Source organism: Pteropus vampyrus, unplaced genomic scaffold (assembly GCF_000151845.1).
Source record: "Pteropus vampyrus isolate Shadow unplaced genomic scaffold, Pvam_2.0 Scaffold138, whole genome shotgun sequence".
NCBI classification, from domain to species: domain Eukaryota; kingdom Metazoa; phylum Chordata; class Mammalia; order Chiroptera; family Pteropodidae; genus Pteropus; species Pteropus vampyrus.
The window spans coordinates 2572484-2583809 of record NW_011888919.1 but is presented as its reverse complement, the minus strand read 5'-3'; the positions used below and the strand labels follow the sequence as shown (position 1 = coordinate 2583809).

At 49.3% G+C, this 11326-nt stretch overlaps 1 protein-coding gene across 1 annotated transcript; it reads right to left on the bottom strand.

Moving 5' to 3' along the window:
- Window positions 1–6402: 6402 nt before the first annotated feature.
- Window positions 6403–10421, bottom strand: LYPD3 (LY6/PLAUR domain containing 3). The gene is made up of 5 exons (XM_011368053.2): window positions 10226–10421; window positions 9519–9650; window positions 8705–8875; window positions 8210–8371; window positions 6403–7428 (listed from the first exon to the last, which is right to left on the bottom strand). Exons 1-5 carry the CDS (start codon window positions 10311–10313, stop codon window positions 6917–6919), a joined length of 1065 nt encoding a protein of 354 aa, XP_011366355.1. The 5' UTR covers window positions 10314–10421; the 3' UTR covers window positions 6403–6916.
- Between the last annotated feature and the right edge of the window lie 905 nt (window positions 10422–11326).

Here is an 11326-nt window from a genome sequence, read left to right as displayed (position 1 = left end):
GCCAGGTGGATTAAAATCATAGGTCTTTTCTCTATTACCCATTAGAGTCCAGAGCAGTAATAATGGAAACTTCTATATCTGCACCATCCGTATTGTGGCCACATGTGGCGATTTGAGCGCGGGAAATGTGACTGAGGAACTGAATTTAAATTTTATTTAATTTTAATGAATTTAAACTTAAATATATACAGCTACACGTGGCTAGTAGCTACTGTACTAAACAATACAGCACTAAATGGTGAGCTGTGGAAGGTTAGGGCAGGGCCTCCCCATCTGTGTCCCCCAACACCTACCACGCAAACTAGTTGTTTGGGGGACACTCCCTACGGTGACTCCCAGGGACCCAATCCCAGCTCTGGGAGATCTTGAGGAAGCCACTTAATCTTATTTGTATCTCGGTGTTTGCATCATAAGTGGGCCTTGCAAAATGTTAGTTTTTGGATCTCCATGGAGAGCAAAGATCATTTCATGATCTTTCCAGCTTGTCTGTAGGTGTGAAATTTTTCATGATCAGAGCTGGAAAACAAAATGCTAATACCATTTCGCAAGAAGGCTCTGAATATTCAGCGGTGCATGGAAAGCGCTTACACAGAGCCTGGTACAGAGAAACAATGGATGCTTTTAGAAACTGAACAAGCATTTACCTGGCAAACACCTATTTTCCATAAGGCACCAGAGACATAAAGATAAAAGAAATAATAATGCTTAGTGAGTGCTTGCTAGATGCCAGGTACTGTCTTGTTTTATATTAGCCCATTGCTTTTTAATTTAAAAAATGTTTTATTGAAGAGCAACAGACGTACAATGAAGCACGTGAATCAGATGTAAAATCACATGAATCTTACACACGTTATTTATATTTATATGCACCTGAGTAAAGACGTCATGAATCAAGATATAGAACATTTGTGATGTGACAGACGACTCCCTCATACCCTTCACTGTCCACCATCCACACCCCGGCCGCAGTTGTAAGCCCTACTCTGAAGCTAGTTTTGATTCTTCCTGAAATTCACATAAATGGAATCACACAGAGTGCATTCTTTTGTCTTCTCCCTTAGAATATCGTCTTTGAGACTCTCCCAAACAACATTATGTTAATATAATAAAGAATGCTTTTTGTTAAGACGGAAATCGCTACCAGGAAGATGAGCACGAGACTGGTGACCAAAACCAGCACTCTGTTGCATTTGGCACTCCTGGACCAACGTGTGTCGGCTGATTGTGTGATGCTTCCACCATACCTGTCTAGTTTTGTTTTGTTTTGAGATTGTAACCATCACAAAATAAAAAAAATTAAAAAATTAGGTACCGTCAACCGTTTTTTATATCTATGAGGTAGGTAGGTTATTATTTATTTCATTTTAGTATTATTATTGTGGGGGTTTTTTTGCATTAATTTCAGACTTATAGAAAAGTTGTAAAAATGACAGAAATAATTCCCATATATTCTTCCACCGAATTCCCCAGAGTTAATGTTTTACCACATTCGTTTTATCATTTTCTCTATATATGTCTAAATCTTTTTTCCTGACCAGTTTGAGAGTAAGTCGAAGACTTGTTATCCCTTCGCCTCAAAGTATTTCCTAAAAACAAGGACATTCTCCTATGTAACCATAGTACATTTGTCTAAATCAGGAAGTTAACATCAGATATAAATTATCTAATTTGTGGCCTTGCTTGAGATTTTTGTCAAGCGCTTAAGTAACGTCCCTTATAGCAAATGAAAATCTTGGGTCATGCTCTGCATTCAGTTGTCAGGTCTCATCTGGAACAGGGCCTCCTTCATTCTTTGTGTTTATGGCTTGGATATTTCTGAAGAGCAGAGGTTAGTTATTTTGTAGAATATACCTCGGTTCAGGCTTAGATTCAGGTTGTGCACATTCTGCCCAATATCACAGAAGTGACGCTGTGTCCTTTCTCAGTGTCTTCCCCATGACTGGTAATATTCACTTTGATCACTCAGTTACAGTGGTGGCCACCAGGTTTTTCCGAATTTATATTGCTATTTCCCATGTGTGATCAATAAGTATCTTGTGGGGAGATAATCTGTGACCATGTAAATATCCTGTTACTCTGCAAAATTGAACATGCTAGCATCTATGGGATGTATGCTTTTTCCAACACCAGCAAGCAATTAACTCAATTCTGACACAATCCAACACCATCTACTTGGACATAGCCTCAGATTCCACAGGTTAAGGGGCCCAGTCCCACGAGACTAACTCCCCCCAAACCCTTCAGATGTCAAGTCAAGGTTGTCACCTGTGCGTCTGACCAGATTGGAGGTTCCAACACCCCCCTCCTTGGGGTCAATTAATTTGCTAGAGTGGCTCGCAGAACTCGAAGAAGCATTTTACTTAATAGGTCACTGGTTTATTATAAAAAGACATAACTTCAGAACATCCAGATAGGAGAGATGCACAGGGCAAGTTCCAGGGAAAGGATGCTGAGCTTCCATGTCCTGTCCAGGTGTACCACCTTCCCACATGTTCACCATCCTGGAAGCTCCATAAATCTCATCTCTTTGGTTGTCTTATGGAGACTTCATTACAAAGGCATTATCTATTAAATCATTAGCCGTTGGCAAGTGATTCAACATCCAGCCCTTCCTTCCCCCACCCAGAGGTCAGGGGGATAGGATTGAAAGTTCCAGCCTTCCAAGCATGGGCTGGTTCCCCTGGCAACCAGCCCCCAACCTTAGGCACTTTTTTTAAAAAGTTACCTCAATATAAACTCAGGTGCCCTTATAAGAAGAGGGATATTGGGACACAGACAGGGAGAACTTCATGTAAAGGAGGCAGAGATTGGAGTGATGCATCTACAAGCCAAGGAACCTCTGGGGCTACCAGAAGCTGGAAGAGACAAGAAAGGATCCCTCCCTAGAAGCTTCAAAGGGACCACGACCCAGCCGACACCTTAATTTTGGACTTCTGGCCTCCAAAACTGTGAGACAATAAATTTCTGTTGTTTTTAGGCACCCAGTTTATGGGACTTTGTTACATCAGCCCTGAAATGGACACACTGGGTGGCCGCAAAGTTATGGAGGTGAAGGAGGTGCCACCATGGGAACCACACCTGAAGGGCATCTTTCCTCTGTCCCTCACCTGTACTTGGAGGACGTCCTACTGCAACTCTTATGGCACCGTATCAGAATAGACTGTGTCTGGGCTTCTTCCACCACGCCAGGGGCTTCTAGAAGTGAAAGCTTTTGTGATGGGCAGAAAGGATTACCTGGTGTCTTGCGTAACACACCCTTCTGGGTTATCTCCACCTTTCCTTACCTTAAACTATGACGGTAATGCTAACCTGACAGTACACTAACAGTCATGCAGAAGATTCCTGCCCACCTGGCAGGATACAGGTGATTATTCTCTTCCCTCCGGATACTGACCAGTTTGACTTCCATTATTAATTCAACATCCATGATCCCCTGTATGTCTGTGTTCTGTGCATTCTCCTTTGAACTGGTTGTAACATTTTACTGGTTCCCTCATGAATGAACGAGTTCGACAAAACTTTTGACACGTGGTCATTTTTCATCTGTGTGAGAGCTGTGATTTTACCTTTTAAAAAATATTATCCCTTAAGAAGCTGTGGTATGTATATACAATGGAATATTACTCAGCCATAAGAAGAGATGAGATACTGCCATATACAACAACATGGAGAGACCTCGAGATAATCCCGCTAAGCGAAATAAGCCAGACAGAAAAAGTTGAAAACCACATATCACTTATATGTGGGATATAAACCTAAAAGCAACAAATGAACAGGACAAACGGAGACTCATGGACATGGACTATAGACTAGCAGTTACCAGCAGGACACAGGGAGTGGGGTCAGGACACGCTGGGAGAGGCCAGAGCAGCCTTCCTGTCAGAAGCCCCCCTCAGCTGCACTACACAAGAGGGCTGGGTGATCCCACAGTCTCTTCCTCCACCTTGGAACCTCCTTCAAAAAATGGAAAAGCCCCCAGGAGTAGAGGTGAGGAGAGAAGGAATTCCAGCCTTGACATCCTCAGGAACCTGGGAGTCCTCAGACCTATACCACCAAGATGCCAAAAACAGGCTCCTGTTAACCAAGCTGTTGGCCTGAAACTATGTAACACGCTGGTGTAGGGGAAGAAAAGTTATTTTTCTTCTACCCTTCTAAGCTCTCCTGGCTTGGTCTAATAGTCAAATCAACACGAGGCAGATTAACAGGAGAAAATAACCCAATTGATTACATATGTACATACAGGAGTTCTGTAAGCATAGGGGACCCAAAGACAACCTGGAGAGTTGAGGCATTTTTATATGCCATCTTGAGCTATGGAGAAAGAGGCGTAGTGCTTTGGACTTCGAAGGGAAGGTAGGCAATTCACAGGCAGATGAAAAGGAGTGAACATTTGGTAAACAAATCCTTGCCAGCCACCGAGAAACAATGGGACACAGAGAACAGTCTAACAAACATTTTGCTCTGTTCCTCCCTGTCTGCCACACTTGGTTCATGTTCTGCTAAGGTGACAGCTCCTTTCATTTAAGCAGGGTTTTCCATCTGAATTCCTTTAGGATATAAGGGGGAGGTAAAAGGCTCTCCTTGAGTCTTTCGTTTCTTAAAAATAACCGGCTAAAAATATCCCAAAAAAGGCATATTTCAGGTAGCAAAACACTGCTCCCCCTCACTGGTTAGTAGCCCGTGCTTGTCAAAGCAAAAAAAAAAAAAAAACTGCCTTGGACAGCATGAAATGGGCAAGGAAAACTTAAAAAAAAAAATTCATTTTTCAGTTACAGTTGCCAGTCAATATTATATTAGTTTCAGGTGAAGGAAGACTTTATTCAAGGATACTGCAATAGGGAGAGTGGCCAGCACTCAGCCTGAGAGCATCTCAGCTGAAACAAAGGGTGGCTGGGTTTTTAAGAGCCGGGGTGAGGAGGAGGTCATCTCTGTTTGTAATTAGCATTACTCAAAAGAAAAGGAAACTTTCTTCGTGACAGAAGGTAGTTTTACAACTGGGAGAAAGACACCCAGTGCCGTTAGGCTCTCGCTCCCCTAGGGAGACTGGAAGATTGAGGTGCTACCTCTTTTGATGTTTATGTTTCAAAGAGATGGTTCCTGGGCCCTTGAGAAAGGTAATTCCTGGGCTGTAAAACCAGAGAGGCTTTTAAAGAAAACTACATACATCTCAAAGGAGCAGCAAAAGAATTTGGGAGGACACATTTTCTAAAGTAAATGCTCCAAGTTAAGAGAGGTCTGGGGCCTCTGTGGTTAGGCCATCTGGACTCTGAAAGTGCCCAGTGAAAAGGAAGTCAGGGAGAGGCAGGAAGAAGCCTGTCTAAAGTTTAGTCAAGCCGAGGGAAAAGTTACAGCCATCTTGCCCTGTAAAGCCGGTCTGCCCAGGTTCAAATCTGGGCTCCACTGCTTATTGGGGCAAGTGTCTCAATCTCTCTGGGCCTTGTAAAAAGGAGATAATTAATACTTATCTCATAGGATGGTTGTGTAGGTTAAAAATGTTAATCCGAGTGCAGCGCTTAAAACAGCACCTGGCACATAATAAATGTATTTCTTGCTGTGGGTTAAATTACTTCACCCTTCTGCGCCTCAGTTTCTCCAATCATCCCATTTGAGAATTTATATGGAAAGTTAAATGACATGATGGATGCAAAAATACCCTTAGGACAGGCCTGGTATCTGGTAAGACTTTTTAAAAATGACTAACATCCCTGTAACTATAGTTACTATTACTGAGGTTATCAATTGCACTTCACTCATGCTCTTTTTCTCTATTTTGTTACTCTAGCCATTATTTACTATCGTTTTGTTATAACCTCAGATTCCCTATTAATAGTGATATTGGCAATATTACTACTATTATCTCACTATTCCCTTTCATCGAGCAGCCCCAAAGCCTGCCAACCCGTCTCATTCCCAAGCCGGGCTTTTCCTCCTTGGGGCCTCTATGCCTTCCCATGATTGGAGGAGATGGAGATGGGACTCAGGCCCGAAGTCCCCAGTGGGAAGAAAAAACTGACAAGCAGCACCTTCAAGCCCTTCGGACAAATGGGACACAGTGGTTGAACCCACTGAATGATTCTTAAGAAACCAGAGAGATGGCAAGGTGGGTGGTACCTGGGAGTGGTGTACAACCCGTTGCTCCCTAGCACTGCTGAAGACACCATTCACCCTTAGGCACCCATCTCCCCCTCCCCAGTGGGTCACCCACAAGCTGGCTAAACCAGGAGATGAAAGGAGGGCAGACCGGGACTTCGTCCAGCACTGTGACTCCAGATCTCATCTTCTCTGCCGAAGCTCTCGGCGTTCCCTCCCCAGCTCACCTTCAAGAGGGTATTGTAAGAAATGAGGTGGAAATGACTCCTTCGAAACACTGTACAAAGTAACCCAACTTTTATTGAGGCATTTACTCGCCAGAAACTGACCACACAGAGGCCTAAGGCACAATCCCTGCCCTTGAGGAGCTCACAGTCTAGTAAGGAAGACAGATGCCAAAATGATTCCCACAAAGATGGAGGGGCAGGACCAGCAGCCATCAGAGGAAGGAACCATTATCCCGCTCCGCTCCCCATGTTCCAGGTCGGCTGTGAGAAAGCGAACAGGAAGCTTATCATTGATTCCCCCATGATCCCTGTGACAGCTCTGACTCCTCTCTGTCCTGGGCACCATGAGGAGACAAGGGAGCGACAAAGATGAGGGGGATACATTTGCTGCCCTCCAAAAGCTAGAACACCTCGGCAGGATATATACAACGGTAACTTTATTTCCCAAAGCTGCAAACCAGTGCAGCAGAAGCTGGGGAAACTGGGAGGAGATTGGAAGAACAGGCGCTGGGCCAGCCCAGTCCAGTGATGAGAAAGGGAAGAGAGGGTGCCTAGGGCCAGGGGAGTAGGGCAGGAAGGAGGTCTCTGGGTGAAGAAGCTCATAGGGCACCAGCAGCCACAGCCAATAGCAGAGCCGCCAGCCCAGCCGAGGGAGCTGCAGAGCCTTTATTATGGGCCCCGCCTTTTGCGGGGTACTGTTCCACATTACTACGGTCCTGGTGGCCGGCAGCACCTCCAGCCAAGCTAGATTCCTCTTTGTGAGAGGTCTCAGGTTCTACTTCCTTTGGAGGAGTCTGGCTGGTTGAGGCCAGGGTGGGTTTGGTGAGTTTGGTGGCAGAGGTGGTAGAGGTGGCAGAGGTGCGCATGGTTGGGGCTGGGGCAGAAGTAGTGACAGGGGTGGTTGGGGCCAGAGTGGTGGGATGAGGGGCGGGCAGCAGGACAAGGGGTGGGAATTTCGAGGAGAAGTAGGTCTTGTTGCGGAGGTCCGAGTTACAGCGGGACCCCTTGCAGCAGGAGCCACTGAGTATGAACCCCGGGCCTGTCGCCGAGTCCCGGGTGCACAACTCGTCCTGGACGCAGCCCCGAACAGGCAGGGAGACAGTCACATTAGCTGCAGGAGGGAGACACAGGTAGGTCGGTGGTTGGAGGGAGGGAGGTAGGCACAGCCAGAATGAAACCTAAGAGGCAAGAACCCCTAAAGGGCTCCGCACCCATTAATCCCATCAATCTCAACTCGGACCCCACTTTGAGAAACACTGTCCCAATCTCTGTCCCACATGTCCCACTGCAGTCTGAGAGGAAATCTGTGTAAGCTGAACTACATAAGTCCCACGATGCCTTAGAAGAAAGGTTTCTACAGGAGTACAACACCTCTCACATTTTCCGCATACCTCTTCCCACAACTCTGCCAATATTTAGTCAGAGTCAGAACTACATCTCCCATAACACACCTGGCAGGGAATGGCATTTGAACTTCACCTCGCACGGTTCCCTGAGACAGAGTTCAGGAGGCTGAACTACATCTCTCCTGCGTGGTCAGGTGGACACCCTAACCCCTTGAGTTTTAAGGAGTCGGAACAAGGTTATCCGCAATGCCAGGGCAGAAGCTTGAAGGTTTAAATACATTTCCCATTGCACATCCCTGCACGCTGCACTTGGCAGGCCTCTATAGAAATGTATTTCCCCAAAAAACTCCGGGACAAAAGCATCTCCATCCCTACGCTATTAGGGACGGGGCTGCTGCATTTCTCATGACGCTCTAGGACAAGGCTAGCACTTAGGTCTAGTCTGCAGTTCCCAGAATGCACTGGAAGGAGGGAACTCTCTGGGTGAAGGGATACCTAGAGCCCAGGAGGCCTCAGAAAGGCTACCACAACTCGGGGCTCGCTCACCTGCCGTCAAGGTGACGTTGCCATCGAAACAGCCCTTGTAGACTCGGTCGCTGGCGTTGTAGCAGCTCACGACGGGCGGCGCGGTACCCTGGCACGCCTCGCGACTCAGCCCCACGCAGCTGTAGCACTCGGCGCCGTTGGGCTCGTACGCACTCTCATTGCCTGCGAGGGGAGCGGGTTGGAAGGAAGGGTCGAGAAAGTTGGAAAAGCACAGGCGGTCCGGGGTCCGCACCAGCCCACGTCTCCGCCCCTCGACGGACGCTAGTCAACCTCTAGCCCCGCCCACCCTGTGGCCCCGCCCTCCTAACCCGCCCCTGGCGTCCACATCAAAGGGGCCTGCAGCAATGAAATCCCGCCTGCTGCGTTTGGCCCCGCCCCCGAGCGTGGCCCCGCCCCCAGCACGTGCTGCTTTCTCCCGCGCCCAGCTGGCGATCACCCCTAGCGGCTCAGCCCGGGTGGCTCCCCCCGCGGGCCTAGCGCTCCGCCTCCACCGACCTGCGGGATTGAGCGCTCGCGTGGACAGGTTGATCTTGGCGTTGCAGCGGTCCTGCGCGCATTGCTGCAGCTGGATGAAGGCCAGAAGCCCGTAAAGGTCCAGTCCGCGGTCATTCTTGCCGGGGAGTCCCGAACCGCAGCCGCGCACTGCCACCGAGAATTGCCCGTGGACTGTGGAAAGAGGAGGGAGCGGGGTCAGAGGAGGCGGGGCCCTCAAAAAGAGCCGATCCAGGAGGAAAGAACCGCAGATGGAGGAGCGGAACCTCAAAAAGCTGAGTCTGAGGGACTGCCAGGCTGCCAGACACGGACAGAATCGAGGGGCAGAGCCATAAAGGGGCGGAACCGCAGGAAGCAACATCCGAAGGAACTGAAAGACTGACAAAAAAAGGCTCAGGATCGGAGACGGGTGGAGCCTCCTGGGAGCGGGATTCCACTGCGAGTGGGTCAGAGAGTCGGAGCCTCAGCTTAGGAAACCTGCAAGACCTTTACAGGGTCCCACTGATTAGGGGAGTCTGGCGGGAGGAGAGGGAGAGAAGATTCTGGCAGGGACAGAGTGGGGAGGGAGGTCTCAGTGGTGGAGCGGAAATGGATAGGGTGTGCCCTCGAAGGGGATGAGGGCCCAGATCCGGGCTTCACCCCACCCAGTTCACAACTCCCAGCCCGCCATCCCTCTAAGCTCTAAAAGGGCCAGGGCTAGGCTGAAAGGGAGGGACGGGGCCAAGTTCAGAGGGAAGGGCGGAACTATAAGGAGGCGGGGCTTGGCTGGAAGAGCCTGACGGGGTAGTAGACGCATGGACCCGGGGTCCCCACTCACTGGTCTCCACCGCTCCCACGGCCTCTGTGCAAACTTCCACGCCCGGCGCGCACTTTACCGTCTTCATCTTCTGCGGAGAGCATCCGTCATCTGCTTTCTGCACGCAGCTGTAGCACTCCAGGGCCTGAGCTCCTGGGGGTGCATGACCGAGTTAGAATGACCGACCCCTACTGAGGCATCCCCCCGCACCCCCAAAGGAGAAATAGCCCTTCCCACGCCCTCGGCCCCCAGAAGGAGACAATCCTATCGCACGCCTTTTCCAGGGCAGGAGTCAGGAGAACGTTCTCACAAATCTGTCATGAGATACACTGTCCCTTTCCTTCAAGGCCCCTATGCCTGCAGTGGGAGCATCTTTCCCACAGCGCCTTATGCCCAAGGTGGGGGATCCCTGCCATGGACGGGGCCACGGGGCACTGTCCCAGTTTTTCGCTCAGAGGGGGAGAAGTTTTCCCACAATCAAGAAGGCTCAGTGAGGGATCCCCTCCCACGAGACCGCTCTGATGAGGGCTGGGGACCTCCTGACATTAGCCCTCCGCTCAGGGTGAAAGAACTTTTCCCACAGCCTGCCAAAGCAGCAATCCTTCCCACAGTCCCCTCTGCCTAGGATGGGGGACCCTTCCCGCAGCCCTCTCTGTAGGGAGAGAAGGAACCCTCCTTCCTATAGCCCGCATTCTACCCCCTCCGCCCCCTCCCGGCAGCAGACCCACCTTCGCGAAGCAGCAGCATCTGCAGCAGCAGCAGCCAGCCTGTAGTCCAGATCACTGCCAGGGCGCCTGCTTTCCTGGTGGGGTCCATGGTTCGATCCTGCTCCCTCAGCGTCCCCCCTAGGTGTGCCGCCTCCCAACCCGGGCCCTCTTACCTGAGCCCAGGATGAGTAACCTCCCCGCAGGCAACCCTGGCCTTGCCCAACCAGGCCAAATCAGCGTCCGCTGTGGGGCGGGACACCCGCCCCTGGATGCGTCACCCACAGTTGCCAAGGAGGGAAATGGCGGGAGTCCAGGTTCTCTGACAGTTCTCAGGAGAAAGTCTGTGTTTAGAGGGTAGAGGGGAGAGTACTGAGGCTCACAGAGGGCTCTACTCAACACTAGGCACTCAGGAAAATAAAGTGTGCCAGCTTTGGTCTGGGTGACCTGGAGACTAGGACAGAGCCATGCCTGTCCTCACAGAGCTCACAGTCTGATGGGGGAGACAGATATTCATCAAATAATCATACAAATTGTTATTTACGACGAGGACAATGAAGGAAGAAGTGTAGGGAGCTACAAGGAGATACAGAGTCTAGAGGTGGGGGCTGGTCAATGAGCCTTCCCAGAGGATGAAATTCGTGTATGATCTCAAAGACATTCAGGATTTAGCCCTGAAACAGGTCAGGGTGGGGAGAGAGCACATTACAAAGCAGAGGGAGCAGCACATGCACCCGGAGCTCAGAGGGTGAGGGGAGAAAGGTGGAAACCGAGGCAGAAGCACCAAGCAGAGGCCAGACCATTCAGGGCATTTTGAGCCCTGAGAAAGGATTTGAATTAATTCTGAGAAAGGTGGAGATATTTTGAGAGGGTTTCAATCAGCAGGGGACAAGATCAGATTTGCTTTCTAATATGATCAATCCGGGAAATAATGCAAATACCCATCAAGAAGTGAATAGAAAAAGAAAAGTGAATGGGAAAAGAGTCGTTAACGAATCCCATGGAATACTACACAGCAATGAAAAAGAGCTAACTACCGGCCTCAGCAACGTGGATGAATCTGAGAAACTTCATGTCAAGCTCAAGAAGGCTTAAACAAATAAAACATACCATATAACTCCATTT

What these genes read in the sequence shown, in the direction of transcription:
- LYPD3 (XM_011368053.2), bottom strand. Translation starts at nt 10,313, where the DNA reads ATGGACCCCACCAGGAAAGCAGGCGCCCTGGCAGTGATCTGGACTACA. An exon ending in GCGAGCGCTCAATCCCGCAG is followed by an intron (nt 8,372 to 8,704) that starts GTCGGTGGAGGC and finishes CTCCCCTCGCAG; the next exon opens with GCAATGAGAGTGCGTACGAG. An exon ending in CAACGTCACCTTGACGGCAG is followed by an intron (nt 7,429 to 8,209) that starts GTGAGCGAGCCC and finishes TCCCTCCTGCAG; the next exon opens with CTAATGTGACTGTCTCCCTG.